Source organism: Eretmochelys imbricata, chromosome 9 (assembly GCF_965152235.1).
Source record: "Eretmochelys imbricata isolate rEreImb1 chromosome 9, rEreImb1.hap1, whole genome shotgun sequence".
NCBI lineage: Eukaryota > Metazoa > Chordata > Testudines > Cheloniidae > Eretmochelys > Eretmochelys imbricata.
In genome coordinates, this window is record NC_135580.1 from 75,703,996 (window position 1) to 75,728,571 (window position 24,576).

Consider the following 24,576-nt stretch of genomic DNA (forward strand, 5'->3'; position numbering starts at 1 on the left):
AGCCCTCCTGTAGTCATTTCTTACAGTCATGGCCCAGCGACTGTTGTGTTTTTGTTTTGGATGCTCGTCTGTCTAAAATGTATGGAAATATCTTTGCCTAATCTTTGTGTTTGTGTAACATTAGGGCTCAGATGATTGTTTGGTGAAAATTTGGGCTACAGATGACGGTCGTCTGCTCTCAACGTTGCGAGGACACTCAGCTGAAATTTCTGACATGGCTGTTAACTATGAAAACACATTGCTGGCTGCAGGCAGCTGTGATAAGGTAGTCAGAGTATGGTGTCTACGAACCTGTGCACCAGTTGCAGTGCTGCAGGGCCATTCAGCTTCCATTACGTCCATACAGGTAAGGGGTAACACTTGCTCCAGATTCCCAAGTGACTTTTAAAATGGTGGGGAAGAGTATGGAGTAGCAATGGGAAGCAGACCTCTTTCACATCTAAGTCGGCAGTTCAGATCTGCCTCCGCTTGAGTGACCTAAAGTTGTTGCTATGTAACCACTTTTCTGTGGTTTGTGTAAAATCCATAGATTGGTGTAGTTCCTAGTGATCAGGTATCTCAAAGGCTGTCATCACAACTGTTACCCTTTTGGCAGTCTGCACAGAGGGCTGTGACTGAATGGACGCCCCTAGAGATTTATTTACTTTTTCAAAAAATATCTGTTTGCTAAAAGTTTGTTATTGCAGATCACTTGCATTTGATTTGCAAATATCTGGAAACTCTGGCATAAGTAGACAGAGGACAGTATAACTGCAGTGGTGTGAAACATGCAAGTGTGGATAAGGGACAAAACTGAAATAGCATGGCCACTGTGTACAAACTGCTCTAGTAGTACTTACACTGTTACATCCTCAGTTACGTTACAAGCAGTTCCATTCTGTAGTGGCAGTGTAGTCTGTAATAGCTGGTGAAATCATGTTACATTGTTGTAGTTGGCACCACGTTTAAACCAAGTTCAGACACAGTTCCCTAATATGGGAGAGGCACAGTGCAGACTGAGCCTTATGCTACTGGGTTATAAATGGAAACAACTAATTTGATACAATTTCATGTAGGTGGATGTTGAAAGGAGCACATAAATATGAGCACATAATATGAGCACAGAAAACCTGGATTTGTGCTGGAAATGGCCTAACCTGATGATCACTTTAGATAAGCTATTACCAGCAGGACAGTGGGGTGGGAGGAGGTATTGTTTCATATTCTCTGTGTATATATAAAGTCTGCTGCAGTTTCCACGGTATGCATCCGATGAAGTGAGCTGTAACTCACGAAAGCTCATGCTCAAATAAATTGGTTAGTCTCTAAGGTGCCACAAGTACTCCTTTTCTTTTTGCGAATACAGACTAACACGGCTGTTACTCTGAAATTTGAAAACTGGAATTCATTCAGGATTTTATTCAGTAACTCTTGGATGTTTCAGAACTCTGTCCAAAGAAAGTTAGTTTTACTTCTGAGTTAATGGTTCTCATTTAAAATGCTTGACTTTTTTCGCCATGTTATAATGAATCATAAAATATGTAGCTCCTTTGGAGGTTTACATACACAAACAGACTGCAAAAACTGGTTGTAATAGCTTTCTGTGACATTCTTATACAAGTTTACAATTTCTGTAAAGAAAGTACGCTGTTTTAAATTGGTTTTATTGTTTATAAGCAGAGCTTAAGCAATTTATGAGATACTTAGTTGCAAGAGCATTAAACTTCCTATCCAGACTGTGTCACCAAAGACAAACCCATAGCCACAGGGTGACGCCCTGGTAAAAAGTACCATCCTTCCCCCCCCCCCCCCCCCCCCCCCCAAAAAAAAACAAAAAACCCAACAACCAAAAAAAATCCAAAAAATGACCTGCTGGGAAGTGTGAGGGTGCTCAAATTCCTGCCAGGCTGCTATCCTGGATCATACTGGATCCAGTGTCCAGTTTTCTATCAGTCTCTGCTAATATGTGTCAGATAAAACTCAGCTGCTGGATAGGAGGAGCATTCTCTCACCTTGTTCTGTAGGAAAGGAAGGTCTAGGCTACTCTCACTTTCTCCCAGCCTTCTAGCTTCTGCATGGCAGAGTAAGTGCCTTTGCTACTCAAAACATACACATGCTCCTCTTCCTTTGTTTGATTTTTATGGAAGCTTACATTCTGAAGAAATGCATGTTAGTCTTTTTGTTCACTCAGAGAAAGTTCATACTTTCAGTGGCAAGTCGCTTCTTTTCATAAGATACCTGTATTTAAGAGGGTAGGGAAGTCAGCTGATTTAACTGCCATAACTGTATTTTTAGTTTTCTCCAGCAAGAAAAGGAATAACCCGATACCTCACTTCTACTGGTGCTGATGGAGCAATCTGTTTCTGGCAGTGGCATGCCAATACAATTAAATTTAAGTAAGCTCATTTTGGTGTTTATAATTATTCCAGTTATAAATTTGAACTCGATCTGCAAGTGGGTCCTTGATGTCATTCCCCAGTGCCTGATTGCCATACTGGTCTAATGGACGGTGTGGAGTCTGAGAAGTGGAGTGGTGGGTAGCCATATAAGCCTTTGCAGCTATCTTAGGGGGTGTGCTTTCTCGTCGTGTGTTATGACTTCCACAGGGCTGCAAAGGATTGATCCCTGAGTTCTTTGCTTTATGCTTTTCAAGCAATAGTTGTGGGATGTCTTCCTCACTTTTAGGCCCAAGACCTGTACGTTTAGTCCCAAATTCTTCTCTAAAATGTGCAGGAATGCAAATTCCATTAACTTTAATTGGAGATGTAAACATCTTTAGATAGAATTTCATCCGTAAAAAGTGTGGGTTTGATGACATGCTACAGCACGGGTGGGGAAACTTTTTGGCCAGAGGGCCACATCAGGGTTCCAAAAGTGTATGGAGGGCCAGGAAGAGAAGGCTGTGCCAACCCCCTGCTCCTTGTCCCCTGACCGCCACCTCCCTGGACTCCACCCTCTGTCCAACCCCTCATGATCCCTGTCTCCTGACTGCCCCGATCCCTATCCACAACCTGACAGGGCCCCCGGGACTCTCACGCCTATCCAACCCCCCCACCGTCCCCTGACCGCCTCCTCCCTCCCCTAACCTCTGCCCCATCCAACTGCCCCCAACTCCCTGTCCCCTGACTGCCCCCCGGAACCCCCTGCCTCTTATCCAACAGCCCCGGTCCCCACCCCCTTACCATGCCGCTCAGAGCAGCATGTCTGGCAGCTGTGCCGCTCCGGCCGGAGCCAGCCATGCTGCTGCGCTGCCGGCAGGAGCTCGCAGCCCCGCCACCCAAAGCATTGGCGGCACAGCGAGCTGAGGCTGCGGGGGAAGGGGGGGGCTAGCCTCCCCGGCTGGGAGCTTAAGGGCCTGGCAGGACAGTCCCGCGGGCTGTAGTTTGCCCACCTCTGTGCTTCAGGATGATGGCTTGTCAGTTTCTATTTTAAGTGTTTGGCTTTTTGAATATAAACAAGTTTAAATAGGTTAAAAGATCTTTTTAACTCTCAAAAGTAGAAAGCACGGGTTACTTTTTTATTAAACTGATTTTAAGTGTATGTATCTGATGGCAAACTTCAAGTTCCAAATTCTGTAATAAAAGAACTTAAAATGAAAACACTGACCTTAACTTTAACCACTGAGTTACTCTGATACTGCTCTTCTTAGGGGACATGAAGATAAGGTCATAAAATTAAAATTGTCATGTTATTTTCTTGCATTTAGGGATCGCCCCGTGAAATTTGCTGAGAGATCCAGGCCTGGAGTTCAGATATCTTGTTCATCTTTCAGCTCTGGTATGTATAGAAGTCAAGAAATAGCACTTCAGTTTTACTTTGTATGTGTATATATGTATGTATGTACATATAAAAAAAAAAAAGAAGTTCAGCTTTAAAACAATCTCTGGTCCTCTATAGCTACTGAAAAATAATAAAGACAATATATCTGGGAATACATTGATATTCTATAGAAGAAAGTTTGCTAATGATTTAAGATTTTTTTTTGGAAACAAAGTGATTTGAATTAAATTTTCAATGGCAGTTTGTACATTTAAATTGGCTAATTCTTCAGTAGGAAAGATGATTAGGTTAGTTTTGCCCTCATGTGGAAAGTGGGGACATATATAACTGGGAAGCATTAATTTTTTGTATGCTCAAATCACGAAGTCCATATTTAGACATAACTCCTATTGACTTCAGAGGAAACTTTGCTTCAGCATGGTGACTGGTAGAAAGGAAGCTCCATTTCCTTTTAAATTTATCTTAATATTAAACTTTTTATTGCAGTATAATGTAAAGGAATTACTATTTAGATCCTGTCTGTGACATTGGTAGTGTTTTAAAACTGAGTCAATCTCTAACTCATTCCTGGATTAGGGTCCAGGATTTTCTAATTTTTTTTTTTTTTAAATAAAATATGTTTCCAAACTGGGAAGTCATGTTGTTCTCAGCCTATATTTCTTGCTGCTGTTGTGTTCATGGCTTTGTCCAACTTTTTGTGGTTCAAAAGAAAATCTGTATATATTTTTTTTTTACCTTCCGTTCCCTTTTTAAAATCTTTATACTTTTAAAGAGTTAAAGTTGCATTCTATAAACTTAAAATTGGATAGATAACAATTTGATATTGAAAAGATCATGTGTGTTCCCTATGATCGATATCCTAGGCAGAGCTGGGAGCACTGCCTACTATTATGGTAGTCTGACACTTCCCATTATAACATCCTGTTTTATTTTTCTGTTTCTTATAACTTTGCTAAACTTTAAATTTTCTGTCCTTGGGTGTTTTTAAATTTCAGCCAAAATAGTTAATCTGTTTCTGAGAATGAAACTGGGGAAAAATACAGTATTTTGCCCATGTAAAAAAATTCTGGTGACTTTGGGCTTGCCTGCACTGGCAAGTAACAGTGCTGCAACTTTCTCGCTCAGGGGCGTGAAAAAACACCCTCTTGAGCGCAGCAAGTTTCAGCACTGTAAAGCGCCAGTGTTAAGTGTGCCCCAGCGCTGGGAGCTGCGCCCCTCATGGAGGTGGTTTTTCTAGAGCGCTGGGAGAGCTCTCTCCCAGCGCTGCGCCGTGACCACACAAGGCACGTTAAAGTGCTGCTAGTGTAGACTAGCCCTTTTTTGTTGAAAAGCTTTCTCCTGCCCCTCCATGCTTTGGAGCACAGACTTGAAATTTAGCAGGAGGTGTGGTCTCTGTGTCAGAGCTGTTCCTTTTGCTATCCTGTGAAAATCTGCCCAAATTAGGCCAAATCTGGGAGGGGAAGTATATGATTTAGGTAATTAGACTGTGTCATCATGTAGATGCACAAAGGGCTGAATTAAAGTTGTACAGGCTTCCTTAATTTGGGCATTTCCTAACTTTTGAGTCCTTGACTTTGCATCCTGAATAATGTTCTTTTGACGTTTTTTGTATGTAATAGTTTGTCATGTAACATAGATGATATTGTAGATTATAAGTAACCAAACTAATCGCAAAGTGTCAGGGACTTGGTTCAATAATACTTTAGTCACAGGGCCATTTTTTGTGGTAATGTATGTTTTTGTGTTACACTGTCTTTGAAGAGATATAGTCTGTTTCCCTGTTTTGTTCCAGCCTTGTAATCTGCAAGAGAGAGGATATCTTACTGTGGTACTTACCTACAGAGTGAAACGAAATCATTTACCTGTAATTATCTTCATCTGAAATTGCTAGCCTGTTTCAGGTCCACACTAACCATGCCATTTCCCCCCATGAAAGTTAGGATTTCAAAATCACTAAAGCACTTTCACTGTCACAAGTCAGGCATCCCGTACTGAATAATGACTCTGTGATATTGTCATCCGAGAACAATTATTACAGGAAAATAGTTCATGCTGTCAACAAAGAATGTGAAGTCACTTCAGTAAGAATTTGCCTAAGTCCTAAGTGCTTTGCTGAATTTGGGCCTAGAGATTTGCAAGCCATTCTTTGCCTTTTATTTCTGTGTATTGATCTGGCTGATAGAACTGCGGTAAACTCGCAGTAACTGAATGCCGTATTTTGAAACGTTACCCTTGTTTGTTCAGTAACAGTTCCAGTAATTTCAACCCTTCTTTAGCAGTAAGGAGATAGGTTGAAGCGTAATCGTCTCAGAAGGTGCAGATCAGGGAAACATTTAAACCAAGATTAAATGTTTATGAACAAGTTTAATTCCACTGAAAATCTTCAATTTAAAACTGTGAATTATGCTCCTCTAGCAGTAACACCGTGCTCACAAAGTTTTTAGTTCCTTTAGTGGCTTTTCTTCTCACAGAAAATACTGTCTTTCTCAGGTGGCATGTTCATTGCAACAGGTAGCACTGACCATGTGATAAGAATATATTATTTGGGCTCGGAATCGCCAGAGAAAATTGCTGAGTTAGAGTCCCATACGGTAAGAGCTGAAAGAGAAATTAAATCTCTTTCCATTTTTAACTCACCCTGGGTATTTAGGTTTTGTCTTGTATATTCTGTTGGACTAATTTTCTGTCCATCTTTGGTGATGTGGGGCCATATAAGTACCTTAGTATCTGAGCATCTGACAGTCTTTAATGTATTTATCTTTACAACAAATTTATGAGGTAGGGAAGTGCTATTGGACAAACCGCAGCCAGGGATGATAATACTTAGTCCTGCCGGGGACTGGATTAGAAGATCTGTCGAGGTCTGTTCTGGTCCTGCGATTCTGTTCTATGATTCTATAATTCCCATCTTACAGATGGGGAACTGAGGCACAGAAAGGCAAAGTGACCTGTCCAAGTTCACACGGGAGGTCAGTGGCAAAGCAGAAAACCAAACCTGGACCCCCTACGCTTGTGCCTCAACTACCTGACTACACCCCCACCCCCACCCCTACATTTTACTTTTAAGTATCTGACTTTAATATTGATATAGATCAGAAACACCTGTAATGAGAGAGAACAAGTGTTCTGGTTTTAGGGTGTGAAATCCAACAGAGCATACAAGTGTGGTTTCATTTTGAAAGAAAAAGAAGGTTAATGAGAATCCTTTTTTATTTCATGTTTTAACAAACAGCATTTTTTGAAAAATGTTTTTTATATATCAGTCTGTCTTTAACGAAGTTATGAGTCTTAGTGGCTTTTGTTTATAACTAATGAATTTCTCAAATTAATTTTGATGAAGACTGATAGGAAAAATGGAAATTGCTAAACCCAGCATTAGAACATTTCTCAATACCTGTTTGATATTGAGCACTGGTAGTGTGCTTAGTGGTTGGACAGCACATGTTAATGTCACATGTTCTCTATATGGTTACTGCTGGCTGCTTTAAAGCCTCAACCTTGCTCCTGCTAACTCTACAAACTGCTGTCAGCATGTTCCTGAAAGGATGAAACATCAGGGACTTGTTCAGGATAAATCTTCATTATTATTTTTCTTTTAATTATAGTAATCCAGTCAGGGACCAGAATCAAAACCATTCCTGACTAAAATAAGCAGTCAGGAATAGTGAATAAGAAAGGCACATGGCCAGCATGCTATGTGAGCAATCCATGAGCTGACACTTGTTTGCATGAAATATTAATCAAAAATATGAATAGTGAAGAAATTTGTAGTAATATGTCTATATCTGAACAATTCAAAAATGGGAATATGGTTGAAATTTGACGAATAAATTGATCTCAGATCCTGAAAAAATTGGTCCAAAAACACCAGCAACCATGATGGTTTTGAACTCAAATACAGCCTTCCCCAACTTCCATGGGAGTTGGTACTCACTGGGCCTCTGTAGCTGAGAAAGGCTCTTTGGTCCTAGGAATTCCCCAGTTATGCTGAGTTCATAAAACATACCGGCTCCCAGCCTTGATTCCAGCTCATGCTCATGGCAGTATAGCTATATCAACACATCTGGGAGTGTTTGCTGTGACAAATATACATCTGTTGCAGCACACCCCCTCACAAGAAGAGGTGGGGGAGTCTAGTAGTGAGATTGTGATTTCCTAAGCCAGTTTTCTTCCCAGGCTGCTCCAAGGGCAGTACAATAACTAACTACTACTTACTTGTGGTATAGATCATAATGTCTAGTAATATTTGTTTCTGGAAATTTAACTCCAAATATTTTTACTTCTGTATTCTGAAATTCTATAAGAAGTGTGTGGAAAGATCAAATTTGACTAGTTTAAAAAATCTAAAAAGAATTCCAGATTTATAAAATGCTTTCTGCTCTGTTTGTTTGTTTGTTTTTAGGACAAAGTAGTTGCAGTTCAGTTCTGTAACAATGGTGACAGGTAAGCATGTATTCTGGGCTTTTTCCTGTAAGACATGTTGTATTTAATTTTCCAAACAACTTTTTGTGAGAGTCTTTTGTTTTAAAACAGTAGTAATACTTTACACAGGGTCCTCTCATTTTAATTGACTCATCCAATGATATATAGTGAACCAGTGGCAGAGCTGAGTCTGGATTCCATGTCTCTAAGTGTAACCACTACTCCTGGGGAATTCTGCATCAAAAAATTAAAAATTCTGCACACAGTATTTTAAAATTCTGCATATTTTGTCATAACACAATATAATAATGTCAGTTTCAGTTATTTTGGTAATTTGTTTCAAAATACCTGTCAGCAAGTATGTCTGCAACAATATAGACAACAAAAAAGATTCCCCCAGGAGTAGAGAATTAAAGAAATCTCTACGGCTGCCCAAGTCCTGTTTCTCTTTATTCTTTTGTTTGGAGCCTCTGTCTGGCTGTGTCACATGCCAGCGGGGCACATCTTGGGGGAAAACTTCAGTCTTTTAGTCAATTCTCATTTTTTTACCCTGCTCTTATAGGGTTACTGTATTTCAAGTTCCCAAATAAAGGAAGCTTCCTGGGGGATGGGGAGTTGGGAGCGGGGGGTATGGCTGGGGGATGCTGGAGGGTGTAGTTGGGGGTGTGGGAGGGGTCTGTGTACTGGGAGAGGGTATTTGGGGGATGCTGGAGGGGGCTGCGTGGGGCTCCCCAGCCCAGAGGCCTGCACACGCACCCCTCCCCCTCCTGAGCCCAGCTGCAGGCTCCGCTCTGCACAGCTTCATTATTGTCCTGCCAGGGGACATGGTGCAGCCCTGCCCTTCCTCACCCTTTGCCAGAGCTGGGTCTCCGAGGCCCTCTCCTGTCCCCAGGCATATGAGGATCAAGCCCGGCAGCCAGAGCCGCAGGGCCTTCATTCCTGCTAGGCCGGGTGCTCCGCTCACTGCAACCTGGAGAGCCTGGCTCTTCTGGGTCCAGTGGCCCCTAGTAGTGGCCAGCAGTTATGCATCACCGATTCTGCGGGGGAAAATGAAATTCTGCACAGAACATTATTTCTGTGAAAATTCTGCTTTGTGTGGTGGCACAGAATTCCCCCAGGAGTAAACCACTAAAAATAGTATGTTCTTTTTGAAAAAACGAATCAGGTGCTAAATTCGGTATCCTTATTTCTGTTTAGTAGACTTGTACTCCGCAAGTAGCGTTATTGAGTACAGTGGGATTACATAAGACAATAAGGATGCGCGTGCTGGGTCAGAACAACAGACCATCTAGTGCAGTATCCTGTCTTCTGACAGCGGCCAGTGCTAGATGCTTCAGAAGGAATGAATAGAACAGGGCAATTATCAAATGATCCATCCCCTGTTGTCCAGTTCCAGCTTTTGGCAGTCTGAAGTTTAGGGATACCCAGAAGAAGGGATTGTGCCCCTGACCAGCTTGGCTAATAGCCATTAATGGACCTATCCTTCATAAACTTATCCATTTCTCTCTCTCTCTCTTTTTTTTTTTAAACCCAGTTGAACTTTTGGCCTTCACCACATCCCCTGGCAAATAATTCCACAGGTTGATTGTGCGTTGTGTGAAGATTTGTTTGTTTTAAACCTGCTGCCTGTTAATTTCATTGGGTGACGCCTGGTTCTTGTATTTTGTGAAGGGGTAAATAACACTTCCCTGTTCACTTTCTCCACATCATGCATGATTTTATAAATCTCTATCACATTGCCCCCCACCCCCCTTAGTCATCTCTTTTCTAAGATGAACATCATACTCATGGACTGTGGTACTGTTCCACACGACTAAGGGTATTGGAATCTGGCCCTAAATGAAAGATTAACAAAAATGGTAGAATTATTATGGATACACAGGTTACCCAGCAAGTAAACTTAATGTCATGCTTTAGAGGGCTGTGATGCTGCAAAGTGCTTAGCACCCTCAGTCTTCATTGAGTTTAACAGGAATTGAGGGTTCTAAGCATCTCATGGGAGATGTTCCATGCCTTGTGGGATTAAGTTCACATTGAGTGACATATCTGTATTTTTTAATTCTAGTAGGATCAACTGTGCCAGTAAGCCTAGGTTTCTGTATCTCTCCTAACATTAATAACTTTTCAGCTGGAAATTGCATCAGGTTAAAACATAGCATCAAGTCAGCTCTGTGGCTTTAGTCACATTAGAGCGAGTTTTAAAAAATATGCAAGTTGTGGGGGTTTTGTTTGCTTTAGTGCAAACTAATACCCTTAGAGCAACCATGTTTCTTACAGAAAGCAGGCTCAATGCTTCCTGGAACTCCAGAGAGCACAGGGAGAGTGGTTACTGTACCACCCTTGCAACAGTCAGCCAGCTTTGATGGCTAGTTTCAGAAGAGGTGAGGCCATGACCACAGCCCCTATTTGGAGAAGCTACCACTGGCAGTAGTACTTTGTTAGTGTAGTCCCTGAATTCAGACGAGCTGTATTTTTCCCATTTCCTACACTGAGACACAAAAGAGGAGACTACTTGTGTCCTCTCCCTCCCTCCCCCTACACCCCCCCTCCCCCCTTGCACAATCCTTTCTTTGCATTTAGGCACAATGCAAAATTCTTTGATTTCAAAAGAAATGTGCTTGGATCAACATCGTAGTGATGCAATCAACAGTGCAGCTGGCCAAAAAGACGCACGAACCCAATGTGATACTGAATGAAAAGGCAGTTTTATTTCCCCTTTCTTCCCTTTGTTTTTTAAAGGTGGTGTGGAAGGCAATTAATTTAATTTAGACTCTAATTTTTTCTTAATTTAGCATTTCATATTTAACAAAAGCAAGGACATTAAGAACTAAGGCTCCCTTTTTGTCCTGTCCCCATCATGTACTGATTTCACTTCTGTAAGAGAGATATTGGGATTAAGAGAGCTATTTTATTTTTATATCTGATTTAATAGAAAAATATCCCCCGATTACATAGGCTTCTGGGGGTATTTCCATTAGTTTTTTTTTTTTTTAAAGCAAATAGTTGGCATATTTTAAAACGCTTTCCAAACAGCATAAAACTACTGCAAGACAAGAACAGCAACTCCTACTAACTATCTGACCTAATTCTTTGACATTTGATTTCTTCTGTCAGGCCTATCTTGGGCAATGGCTTGAGTAAGCAAATAGTCCTTTCCCGTGCCCTGAGGTTCAGCAAAACAGAGTTCTGAAAATCATGCAAGAGAAGCACGTTTTTAGTTACAAACATGTTGCCTCCTGTCTCCATGTATTCAGATGTATGTGCTGTTCACCTTAGCTGATCTCAACTTTTGGGAGGTTCTGTAGGGACAGACATACTGTGTAGGGAAAAACAGTGAGGAGTCCTTGTGGCACTTTAGAGACTAACACATTTATTTGGGCATAAGCTTTCGTGGGCTAGAACCCACTTCATCAGATGCATGGAGTGGAAAATACAGTCACAGGTATAAATACACAGCACATAAACAGATGGGAGTTGCCTTACCAAGTAAGAGGTCGTTCTAATGAGACAATTCAATTAACAGTAGGATACCAAGGGAGAAAAAATTACTTTTGAAGTGGTAATGAGAGTGGCCAATTTCAAACAGTTGACAAGAAGGTGTGAGTAACAGTAGGGGGAAATTAGTACACAGGAAATTAGGTTTTGTAATGACCCAACCACTCCCAGTCTTTATTCAGGCCTAATTTAATGGTGTCCAGTTTGCAAATTAATTCCAGTTCTGCAGTTTCACTTTGGAATCTGTTTTTGAAGTTTTTTTTTATTGAAGAATTGCCACTTTTAGGTCTGTTATTGAGTGACCAAGGAGACTGAAGCGGTCTCCTACCGGTTTTTGAATGTTGTAATTCCTGATGTCAGATTTGTGTCCATTTATTGTTTTGCGTAGAGACTGTCCGGTTTGGCCAATGTGCATGGCAAAGGGGCATTGCTGGCACATGATGGCATGATGGTTACTCACACCTTGTTGTCAACTGTTTGAAATGGGCCACTCTCATTACCACTTCTAAAGTAATTTTTTCTCCCTTGGTATCCTACTGTTAATTGAATTGTCTCGTTAGACTGACCCACTTGGTAAGGCAACTCCTACGTGTTTAGGTGCTGTGTATTTATACCTGCGACTGTATTTTCCACTCCATGCATCTGATGAAGTGGGTTCTAGCCCATGAAAGCTTTTGCCCAAATAAATTTGTTAGTCTCTAAGGTGCCACAAGGACTCCTCATTGTTTTTGCTGCTACAGACTAACACGGCTAGCACTCTGAATACTGTGTAGGAGTAGCCAGGAAACTCCCCGTCCCCCATGTTTTTGGCTCTGTGATTTGTGTTGGTTTGTATGTAAAGGATAAAGCAGAGGACCACTCCTCAAGAGGAGTGGGAGACGCAGTTTATCTTCATGTACAAATGTCAGATTACATCTGTTTATAAAATAGATAACAATTCATTTAAAACAAAAGCATATTTCATTCCTCCCATTTCAGAAACTTGCCTAAAATAAGCTTTCAGTTAATTGTTCTCCTTGTAATCAGCAGCAGAGAGTACTACAGTCCAATTCTTTTCACAAGAATACAGATTCTCCATGTATTGCTTAGTATTCTCTCCGCGTTTTTTTTGGTGGTTTATGTACGCTTTTTTCCCCAAGTGTCATTGTGTGGAGGAACTATATTAATAGAGTTTAATATTGTGGAGCAGTCTTAATATTTCCTAAACTGAAATACTTCTTGGGGGTCTGGCATGAATTATTATGAATGACCGTACTGATTTTTAGTAAGAATATTACCCTGTGTACTCTATTGTGGATCCATATTACAATAAGTAAAGTAGTTAATGTACATATGCAGCATCTGCTCTCTAAACCCCCAGCCTTTTACTGGTTCCACTTTTGCAGGACCAGGATCTAAAGCCTTAATGTCTTGGCTATCATTCCTTTGGTGTGTCTTATTCACATTTGTTTGCTGTCCTCTGACAATGTGGCTGGCACTCTGCAGAAAACTAATATATACGTTGTCCCTACCTGTTAGGGTTAGAATTAGAGAATAAAACCAAAAGGCCCATGGTAGAATTTTCAAAAGTTCCTAAGGCCAGCTCTGCACTACAAATCTTTGCTGGCATAGCTCTGTCAGCCAGGGGTATGAAAAGGTGTGATTTCTGACCAAGGTAGCTGTGTCAGCAAAAAGCTCCTCCTATAGTTTATAGTGTGCTCTTTTTGCCAGTATAAGCTGTGTAGACGGTAGAAGTGCTTTGCCTGTGTAGTGAGCTGCTATAGTTATATTAGCAAAGTGCTCCTAATGCAGATCTGGCCTAAGTGATGTAGGCGTACAAGTCACATTGAAAGTCCTAAGTCACTCAGACACTTGAAAATTCCCCACTCAGCCTGTTATATTGATGCTTTTAATATAAAATCCACAACCCCCTATTTAGATTACAGGAGTAATGAAATAAGTCCTTGAAAGAAAATAAAGTCAAAATAAAGCAAGAACCTAGCATAAGTGTATTTATAGGGTTCCCCCCCCTCTTTTTCCATTACAGTAAGAATGAAATTTAAAAAAAAAAAAGAAACCATCACTTATTAGAGTAGAATTGTGCAGGCTTGGGTTTTTACATTGAAAGCTTCAGGTGATTTTTTTTTTTTTTTTAAGAGTAAAAAATGTTGCTGGGCACCCTTGAATTAAATGTACAATACTTGGGGAATTCCTCTATGATTAAAAAAGCCCTAAATATTGTTCCATTCCTGGCCATGACACTTTTATGTAGGTGTGTGTGATTTTTATTAAATATTTAACTTTTTAACCTAACATAGTTTGAAAAATAAAGCTATGTACATTCATCTTCACAAACAGGACGATTAATTTGCAGATTTGGGGATAATCTGTACAAATGTTAATACAGTGTAATTTATAGTAGAACCTGGCCGTATATTTTCTTTTCTGCTGCCGTTTCAAACTGTTTCAAGAGATTTGCTGATGTCATTAAAAAGAGAGAGTGCAGCTTATATGAAATACAACATTGAATTCACTCCAAGTCCATCTGCTCGTTGTAACTGTAATTAATCTTGTGTACAATATCTAATAGAAAAAATATAAACTCATTGTTTTCTCATTACACTCTGGAACAGAGATGTGCAAACAAAATAGAAAGAAAGATTAAATATTCTCTGGCTTTGATGCTGACAAATTACATGACTTATTTTTTCCACATTTGTCTACAGTTTAAGATTTGTCAGTGGGAGCAGAGATGGAACAGCAAGAATATGGCAATACCAGCAGCAGGAATGGAAGAGTATAGTCCTGGATATGGCTACTAAAATGACAGGGTAAAAGAAAACAAAACACTAATTTATACTGTGCCATCATCTATGTGTAAGAACAAAACCTTTCCATCAACTAATTTGAAAAATGTATTCTCTTATATTCTGAATTAATCTCAATGCACGTAGTTTGGTGTGTATTAAAAGTGCTGTGTCCTTGTCCATTAAATGACACAGTTCTTTTGAACATTTTAATTAACCTTGAAATTAATCTATGTTAACATATCTACTCAGCAGTTTCATCACTCCCATGGATGGCACATTCTTCCTATTTTACATAAGAAACTAGAATGTTGAATAGTCTCTCTCGTGGAAAGAAGCTGTAGTGGAACCTCACTTGTGTGCAGTTTGAGCTCCACATTTTATAATATGCACAAAAAAAGTGTGGTCTCTCCCACCTATCAGTGAAGATTCAATTGTAGTTGCTGTAGTGTGGCCTTAAATTCCAAGGATTTCTTTATTTTTTACAAAAGATGCCATATTATATTTATTATATACTATGAAGTATTATAATAAAAATTAAAACTAAACTAAGAATTGATAAATATAAACAAAGTACATGTTGTGATTCATTTCGGTGTTGAATCATATGAATTCAGTAATTTTCCATGGATCACCCCGTCATTAATGTACAGTGAAGATTTTCTGCAATTACAGTTAGAATGCTAGTGAATTAATGTTTTCGGTAAAAGGGTGTGAGGTCATTCTGGAAATAGTCTTATCTAGTTGAAAACAAATGGCAGTGAGCAGAAAAATGCTGAAAAGGTCTGAACTTTGTTCTTTTATTTTTTTCCATATTATGTCCCTTTTAAAATATATTTTGGGATTTCTTTTTTGCTTCTTTGAATATGGTTATAAGACTTTTATCTGAATGTTTTCATAGTGTTTTTTAACATTATTTTTTTTCCTGTTGGAGATGCAACATGATGTAAGATTTGATATGCTGGTTGGGTTTTTAATTTTTTAGGGTGCTTTTTGTTTTGTTTTGTTTTCTGGGTGTTTTTTTTGTTTGTTTGTTTGTTTTGGCATGTTGTTCAAATGACTTCAGTAAGTGGCCCAGTATTAGAACAAACACAGGCATAGAAAATAGAGATGGGAAAGACCTGCTGGACAATTCCGTTCATTTCCATGTGCTGTTGCAGAAAATATGTGTCTCTCTCAAAAGTTACATGTGTAGCACTAAACATCTCTAAGGTGGCCATCTAACTGTAATTTAGATTTATTTAACCAGTAGGTACTTGTGATGGATTTTACTATAGCACATAACAGTGGTGGATGTTTAAAAAAAAAGAAAAGAAAAGAAAAGAAAAAGTGCCTACTGGAAAAAAGGGGAAATGATTAATTTTCTAGGCAAAAGAATGATCTGTTACATAGAACAGGAGCTGAAACTACTGTGTTTCAAAGAGAGTGGAAAATCTTTCAATATAAACCAAATTTTCCATAGTTTTGTAAATATGATTATGAATTCCAAGTGTTTATAAATTGCTTGGATGTGCATGCATCTCACAAATTTCCACAGTTTCAAAACAAAAATTTATTTTAGGACTAAAGAGAGAGAAATTCTTCCTACCTCCTTCCTTGGGGCAAGGTCTGTCATTCATAATATGTTTGTACAGTACCTAACACAATGGAGCTGAACCTGGTCGCAGCCTGTAAGTGCTGCTGCAATGTAAATGTTTAATAATAGAGCTGGTTTACTCACATAGAGAAGTGAAGGATTAAGGTTAATGTCAAATGTATTTAATATTTCCTGTATCCTGCTTCCACCACAACAAAATATATTCTTGAATTGCATGAACCATTATTTATTTTCAGATTCAATCAAATTTCACTATCCTGTTATACCCAATAGTATACAGTATAGTGGTGACAGCCAATCTCCCACTAATTTCCAATTGAATTGCTACCGAGAGGTTTTGCTGTATTGTTACTGAGGTATGATGTACTTTTCAATTATGAATTTCCACAGTAACAACTTGGTATCTGGAGAGGACAAAGTAACTAAACTGAAGGTTACTATGGTGGCTTGGGATCGATATGATTCCACTGTCATCACTGCGGTCAACAACTTCCTTTTGAAAGTATGGAACTCGACCACGGGACAGCTTCTTCATAGTTTATCTGTGAGTAAAATTCCAGTGTGTATTGCAAAATTCTGTACTTCTGCGACTAGAACAAGATTAAGGGCTAGAGTCTGCCATCCTTCCATGCACTAAGTAATGCCTTACTCCTGAAGTAGGTCAGCTGTATGCTTCTCCTGAGTCCTGGTTTAAGGAGTGTGTGTTATGGGGAAAGAGTAAATTATCATGGTGCTGTTGCTCTCCAGCAATTGTTGGCTGACATAAGGGCCTCTTAGGGCCATAGCCAGCTTGTATTAAAGTAGTTCCAAAATCAGGGAGCTGCAGCAGTCCTCTTTGTTGGCCTCCACCTCACCTTTTCCCAGCTAGGAATCTGGGCTATGAGATCGTGGAAGATATTAAACGGAGCTAAAAGTCCTTAGAACAGTGACTGAAGAGTGATACAGTTCTAATCTGATAACATTACATATCACTGACCTCAAAATAAATATTTAGTTGCGCATTGAGCTGTTATACAGAAACATTACTTTCCTTTCCTACTTTGCTTTCATCACAGGGCCATGATGATGAAGTTTTTGTTTTAGAAGCACATCCATTTGACCAAAGGATCATGCTTTCTGCAGGTCATGATGGGAACATTTTCATTTGGGACCTTGATAAAGGAACAAAAATTCGCAATTACTTTAACATGGTAAGAATTGTCAGGGAATATTTTCACACTTGTATGAAACTAGGCTTTAGGAAGGAAGAATTATTTTAAGAATAATACCAAGCCATTTGGTAAACTATCATGTTTACATCTCTGAAAATCAGTGGAATGTTTTTGACCAACTTTTTCACAATGGAGCTTAAGGGTGTTGGCATTAAGGTTTAGGAAAGATGGGACACTAATTTAAAACTTAACTGAGAATTGTAAATGTTAAAAAATAGCTAAATGGGGAGGGGGAATTAGTGAAATTCCATTTCATTAGTGTGAGATGGATCTTATATTAAACTGGGACCTATAAACAGAATGTGTATGCAGTTATATAATGATATTTGAAGAATCTGAAGTAGGGCAGGTTAAATCATCATATTGAAGCTAGTGTAGAAAATAAATGATTTAAAATGGGTATGCTGTGTTTGTACGTTACAGATTGAAGGCCAAGGCCATGGTGCTGTTTTTGATTGCAAATTCTCACCAGATGGACAGCATTTTGCCTGCACAGACTCACATGGGCATCTGCTATTATTTGGTTTTGGATGCAATAAATATTATGAAAAGGTGGGTTGACTGAATCTTAGACTTTTTTCTGCTTTTTGGGCTGGTTTTGTTTGGGAAGTGTTGTTTATGGTATTTCTCTCATGATGAGCTCTAAATGGTGCTTGAATTACGTGGCAGTCACTGGTTATCTAAAGCAAAAGCTGCATATGTTTAAATATCCCACAGTAAATCTTTTGGTAGTGGGAATAGAGGATGTTTGGCAAACCTGGAGAGAATGTGACTTGAAAAAAGAAAATATATGCAAGCCTGCACTACATGTTAACTTAATGTGGCAAGGAAAAGTGTCACTTTGTGAAAAAGCAATAAAAACACCAAGGAAGGTCTGTAGGCCTCTTAAGGAAGAGAGAAGGGTTTTATTTGATCAAAATGTGTCACTGCTATTCTTTCAAATTTTACACAAGTTCTTTTTGCCAACATAGGAGGTCAGTTGGTGTTATGTTCCGTGAGACCCAATAAAATCCTTTCTTCCAAGTGCAAACTGAACAGAAAATTAACTATATAATTATTGTTCAGTGCTGCCCCTTTCTGTATCAAAGAAAGTGATGAGATTAACTCATATATAGTAAATGCTCCAGATTTCTTTTCTTAGACCTCTGAAAATTAGGAAATACGGAGGTGTAAAGTACAGGCACTCCTGAAATTTAATCTTAATTCTGCCCTCTGGAGCTGGTAGTTGCTACTGGGAATGGTTCAGTAGGGTGGCCCCATAAGTAGACATGAAAAACGACTACAAGAATGTACCATTGTTTGTGCTGTGTTCCAAGTAGATATTGCGGCATTTATCTGCATGCACTTCAGCTGCATTCACTATTTTATGTACCTGTATTGAATGGAACAGGGATCAATTGGAGCAGGTTGGAAAAGCTCTCCCTGTGGTAGGAGGAAAGGTTCACGTGTACCTTGAGAAATCAAGTATGGCTGATTTCATTGCTGAGTTCTGTAGTTTGTGTCCATAGCAGTGCACAGGACTCTTCTTGCCAGGGGGATTGTCTGCCATTTGGTGGCATATGTGATTTTTGGTCTCCACAGCTTAGTGAGGGATACCTGAAGGCAATGTCTCAGATGTAATCCTCAGGGCAAGGCTAAAGTAGTCTGGGGTGGACTGTGTGGCGTTAGGCTCAGTGTTTGAGTATAGGTCAGGTGTAGGTAACTCCTCTTTGCTAAACCCAGCCTAAACTCGAGTTTAGCCTAAGCAAAGAGAAGATGTTAGACTTCGTCCTACGGTGGTTTTGTATTAATTTATATGGAATAAATGGACCCCAAGAGACAAAGGTATTAATGTGGCCATGAAGCTGTCCAACATGAGTGTCCCTCCCCAGGCCCCAATTCTGCTGCAGCCCAGGGTGGCCGGGGCATCCCTACCCTGCCCCAAATCCAGTTGGAGTGGCCCAGAACTGCAGTGGCCAGGACTCCCCTCCCCTGGCTCAAACCCAGCTCCTGCCTGACCTGCTGTGGGAGGGGCACCTATCCTGCGGCCCCAGGCCTGGAGCTGCTGTGGTGGGGAGATGTGCCTCTCCCCCCGCCCAGCCCAGGAGCTGCTGCGGGGAGAGAGAGCGGGGGAGGGGGGGTAATCTCTCCCCACCGTAGCCCTGGAGCATCCTCCTGCACCCCAAACCGCTCATCCCCGCCCCCACCCCAGAGCCCACGCTCCCAGCCGGAGCCCTCACCCCCTGCACCCTAACTCTCTGCCCCAGCCCTGAGGCCCATCCCACACTCTGAACCTGTCGGCCCCACCCCATAAATTTTGTTATGTGCACCAATATGAAGGTGATGTGTCTACAAAAATCATTCTGCACATGGGCTGGAAAAACTAGAGGGAACACTGACTGTGACCCCCCTATATAACCTTGACACCCCTGCAACTCCCTTTTGGGTTAGGACCCCAATTTGAGAAACGCTGGTCTCCCCTGTGAAATCTGTATTGTATAGTATAGTGTAAAAGCACACAAAAGACCAGGGGGAGACCAGATTTCACAGTCTGCGATGCGTTTTTCATGGCCGTGAATTTGGAAGGGCCCTAAGTATTAGGTAAGGCTTTCATTTTAATGATAATCTTTTTCTCTTTAGCTGGAGAGAGAGTTTTAAGAGGGAAATTCCCTTGTCTTGACAGGTTTCAGAGTAACAGCCATGTTAGTCTGTATTCGCAAAAAGAAAAGGAGTACTTGTGGCACCTTAGAGACTAACCAATTTATTTGAGCATAAGCTTTTGTGAGCTACAGCTCCCTTCATCAGATGCATACTGTGGAAGTGTAGAAGATCTTTTTATACACACAAAGCATGACAGTTTTTTAGATGATATTAAAGATGGTGATAACTGTCCTATTGGGGAAAAGAGAATTTTTAGTTGAGATGGGCTGGAGGTCTCATTATTGTTTTTATTCTTAAAATCTAATCCCATTTCCTAGAAGACAAAACAAGAAAAGCTCACACAAGGCAGGGGGGAGAAGAACAGCAAAAATTAGAAAATGCTTCTGTCTCTAGTGTTGAGACTCACTTGTAACCTCACTGCTGAAGAAACATAAGCACAGTACGTGATATCAGCCAATCTGAGACCTGGCAAACTTGTACCAGGATCAGGTGTTTAGGGAATTACAGTTAGCTGTCTTTCTGATCACAGGCTTACAGGTGTGTTGCAAAATATACAGTCTTGGTAGACTCCGAAGGCAAAAGGAAAGGGACAGGAAAGGGAAGGAGAAGGACGTGCTCTTCCACGGAGAGTGAGTGTGCACGCATCTGTTCTCACATCCCAGGTGATGTCTGGGATGAAGCTGGTGGAAGTGGTGATGTCACCGGTCTCTCTCCCCCCCCCCCCCCCCCCCCCCCCCCCGATTTAGTCAAGGGTATTTATAATGTAAGTCATGGACAGGTAACCGGCAGTGAATTTTTGTTTGTCTGTGACCTGTCCATGATTTATACTAAGAATATCCATGACTAAATCATATCCTTAGCTATCAGCACATTGGACAGCCATTCAAAGTGGGCAGAGTTAAGCTTGCATTGTGAATTGAGCATGTATCTTAACTCTGTATGTCCTGATTTTCGGAAGTTTCAGTGTAGCCATTCTCTCCATCCTGGAAGGGCATGAAGCACCACTGCATAACCTTAACTCTGAGGGAACGAAATTCTTGGACATTTAATGTTCTTGGTTTTCTAAAAATAATTTTTCTGCTTCCCCATGTGCCACAGCCCAGCACTCCCCTTCCATTGCCTCTGGCTTCTTGGCAATGATTACTCTGACCGCAGAATGCATTGGCTTCATGTTAGTCCCTTCGCTCCCCCATCATAACCTTGTCTCTGGCCTCTCTGCTTGTCCAGCACAACCCTGTTCTCCCTCCTCAGTCCATCCCTGTGATGAGGCAGATTTTGGCATGGGACCCAGAGACCGAAGAGCTGGGGAGAGGATGCAGGCAAGTTCAGGGACTAGCATGAAGTCATTGGGGACTTTTTTGAAGTAAGGGGACAAATATGGGGGCATGTATGTGGGGGATTTTGGTGGCACAGAGCTGAAGCCCTCAACATCCCCCACTGCTCAGACGTCTGACACGCCTTCCTTTGCACCCCATTCTTCCCTACACGAGTCCAGCACCCCCATATTTTCCATCACTGCTCAGATTCCTCTCTGCTGCTCTTACGCTGCTCCAACTCCTCTAACATTCTCTTCATCATACCCATCTCTGACCACCCCCCGCACCTGCTCCTCCAAGGCCTCTCCACATATCCACCTGCTCCTCCCTCTGCCTTGCCGCTCAGTCCATGGTCCTGGTAAGCTAGGAAAGGCTGTGGGGAGGGATGTGGGCATGGCTGCGAGGAGTGACGTGCAAGTTGGAGGCAGGAAGGGACAGGAGGAGCCCCTTCCACTGCTGGAGGCAGCATCTGGAAGGTGGTGAGTTCTGGATTCCTTCCCCCTTATTGGTTAGCCTTGGAGCCCCCTCCTTTCACCTAGTTGAGCAGTCACAGGGAGCTGGGGAGGGAGGGCACAGATGGCTCCAGTTCCCTTCCTCCGAAGTATGTCCTTATTGCTCTGAGCTCTCAGAAAGGAAAGGTCCTATTGAGGATGATCCTTTTATTCCTTGAGGGATCGTAGAAAAACTACTTTTTTGGAACCCTAGTTCTTAGTCAAAGCTCTAACCACTGAACCTGATTTTCAAAAACATAGTGTTAGGATGTTCCCTTATGCTAATAAAGGTTGTTATCAAGGTGTGCTGGCTCCTCAGTAGGTGTGGAAGAGCACAGCACGAAAGGATGAAGATTGGCAAAGGGGCATTCCCCACACCACCTCCCATTCCCCGCACCTTGTGCACTGCTCTAACACAGCCCTGCATTCCCCCATTTGGCTCTGATCCCCCCTGTATTCCTTAGCTGTGCACCAAAATAGTTATAAGAATCAGAAAATGTTATGAGCAACTTTTCTTTGATCCCACTTTGTCCCATTGTTCAGAAGGTTCAGGCATGAGTGCATTATCCTAACTGCTTACTAGAGTCTTTCATCTTTCCTGTGTTTAATTAACACTAATTTCCTTGACAATGCTTCTACAGTAGAATCAGTGTCTCCTTGTGGATTTTAGAGCTCTGTAAACTAGACATGTTGGTCTCAGTGCCAAAGTTCCAAAAGGAGCCTTTGCAGAATGCAGGCTGAGAGCAAGGAACTTGGAAGCTGTCAAGGGTAGGGTTTGCCCTTGCAGTACATGAGTGTAGCTCAGGTTCCGTGACCACAGCATGTCTCCTCCCAGCATCTGTAATAACTGTCTGCAAGCCCCCTGGCTTCACCAGTGCCTTGGTCTGGCTGCATTTTGTTCTCTTTGGTATGTCAGTTTCACTCATGCTGACCTGGAGTTTTAAACTTTATCCTTAATAGCTTTTGAAATGTGCTTCTTCAAAGAGGCAGTGGGTCGAAGCACTAGATAAATTCCTAAGCGTGATACCAGTTTGGGGAGGATCAGAGCTATAGTTTGAGACCCATATGTGGGCAAAAAGAGTTAGAACCACCAAGTGATTTTTGTAAACACCATTTTTGGGGGGCTGTATCTCAGGAACCCTTTGCACACATGAGTCTGAATTTGGACCCCACACTCATGAGGGTCCACAGCAAGTGGATTTCAAGACATTCTGAGTCAGCATGTGGATTTTAGTGCACTTAAAATAGTCGCCTTTCAAACAGTGACTCTGAACCTTAAATAGAGCAGAACTGCTGCTCTGCCATAATAAAAATGAAATGAGGCCTTTTCAGATACCTTCTGGGATATGAGTAGTGGTGGGACCAGTAGTGGCTTTGGGGTGTTTTTTTTAGCCTATAATAGAATTATGTTTAGTTTACAGGAAATGTAAAACTTGGTCTTCTGAGCGCCTTGTTGGCACCTGACTACCTCCATTCTCACTCTCTTCCCTATCTACTTACATGGTTAATTTTTTTTTATTTCTCCATCTGTTTTTCATTATGGCGAGCGGAGGACTGCACATTTACTTCCAGAATCCAGCAATGTCATTCTTTAAGCTGTCCAAGGAGAATCATTAGAAAGGGGTACAAGGCACTTTCTCCTATTCTCTTTCTGCCTTGCTTGGCATATCCTGCTGCTGAAGTTTGATGCATGGCATCAGAATTTTCAAGCCTTGGGTATAGAACGCATTTGTGTTCTTCATCATGTATTTGGCTCTGCAGATCCCCTGCATAGGAGTTGTGTTCTGTGGGTGCAGAAACCATTCCAAAGCAGACTGCTGTTAGTGAACGCTCACCTTTTATTAAATTGTCCTTCATATAGATTCCAGATCAGATGTTCTTCCATACGGATTATCGGCCACTGATCCGTGATGCTAATAACTATGTGCTGGATGAACAGACCCAACAGGCTCCACATCTCATGCCTCCCCCATTCCTGGTGGATGTGGATGGAAATCCACATCCCACAAGATACCAGCGTCTTGTACCAGGACGGGAAAATTGTAAGGATGAACAACTTATTCCTCAACTGGGATATGTGGCTAATGGTATGTTTCTAAAGTTCTTGTTTAACAAACTTACTGAAAAGTATATGGATGCTAATTAACTAGGGCAACACCAGAGGGAATGATCTATTATCACTCTTCTTCAGCTAGACTGTGATCTTCAGTCCAGTGTTAATATGTGAGGGATGAATTACAACATGAATGAAGCAATGGAAGTGTACTGATTGGCCTGTCTTAAAACCAGAGACAGGATTTGGGTTATTGCAGAGAATCTGTAGCACTCAAACAGTAGTGAGCCTTATTCTGTATAGTCAGCAAATCCATTAATTTCAGTGGAGCTGTATACAAGACTGGCAGAATAGGGCCCTGTATTTTGTTAATACAGTAGTTATAAAGTAAATTAATCTTTGAAAAGGAAGAGGGGTTTTGGTTTTGGAATCAATTTTTTGTTCTTTGTAATATAAACTTTGCTACAGGAGGATCTCTGTAAAAAATCTGACCGTTAACACCAAATGAAACATTAGTACAGTATTTGTTTTCTCTACTGCTAGATGTGGCTTTCAGCTTAATACTTGCAACTGGTGGGGAGAATCTTTTTGGACTCTGCATAGATAGGTAGTTCCCTATATGGCAAGAGAAATTTGGGTAGCAGAATAACGAGGTATAAAAACCAGATAGCAAGAAGACTTCTCTTGGTTCTTTTATGAGTATATGCTTTCATACAAACTGGTAGTCTTTGGCTCTTGCTGCAATCCATATGAATGATAAAATAGTTTTTAAAATCTGTAGCATGAGTGGAATGAGAAACCACTAG

General features: G+C 41.0%; 1 protein-coding gene across 2 annotated transcripts in view; it reads left to right on the forward strand.

Moving 5' to 3' along the window:
• Window positions 1-24,576, forward strand: part of BRWD3 (bromodomain and WD repeat domain containing 3) — an 88,296-nt gene that overhangs the window by 26,035 nt on the left and 37,685 nt on the right. For both annotated transcript variants that reach the window (XM_077826923.1, XM_077826924.1), the window contains exons 8-17: window positions 125-346; window positions 2,275-2,375; window positions 3,686-3,756; window positions 6,250-6,350; window positions 8,162-8,202; window positions 14,382-14,486; window positions 16,450-16,603; window positions 17,115-17,249; window positions 17,694-17,822; window positions 23,579-23,804. In XM_077826923.1, the coding sequence (XP_077683049.1) occupies window positions 125-346; window positions 2,275-2,375; window positions 3,686-3,756; window positions 6,250-6,350; window positions 8,162-8,202; window positions 14,382-14,486; window positions 16,450-16,603; window positions 17,115-17,249; window positions 17,694-17,822; window positions 23,579-23,804 (1,285 nt within the window). The remainder of the gene's footprint in view (window positions 1-124; window positions 347-2,274; window positions 2,376-3,685; window positions 3,757-6,249; window positions 6,351-8,161; window positions 8,203-14,381; window positions 14,487-16,449; window positions 16,604-17,114; window positions 17,250-17,693; window positions 17,823-23,578; window positions 23,805-24,576) is intronic.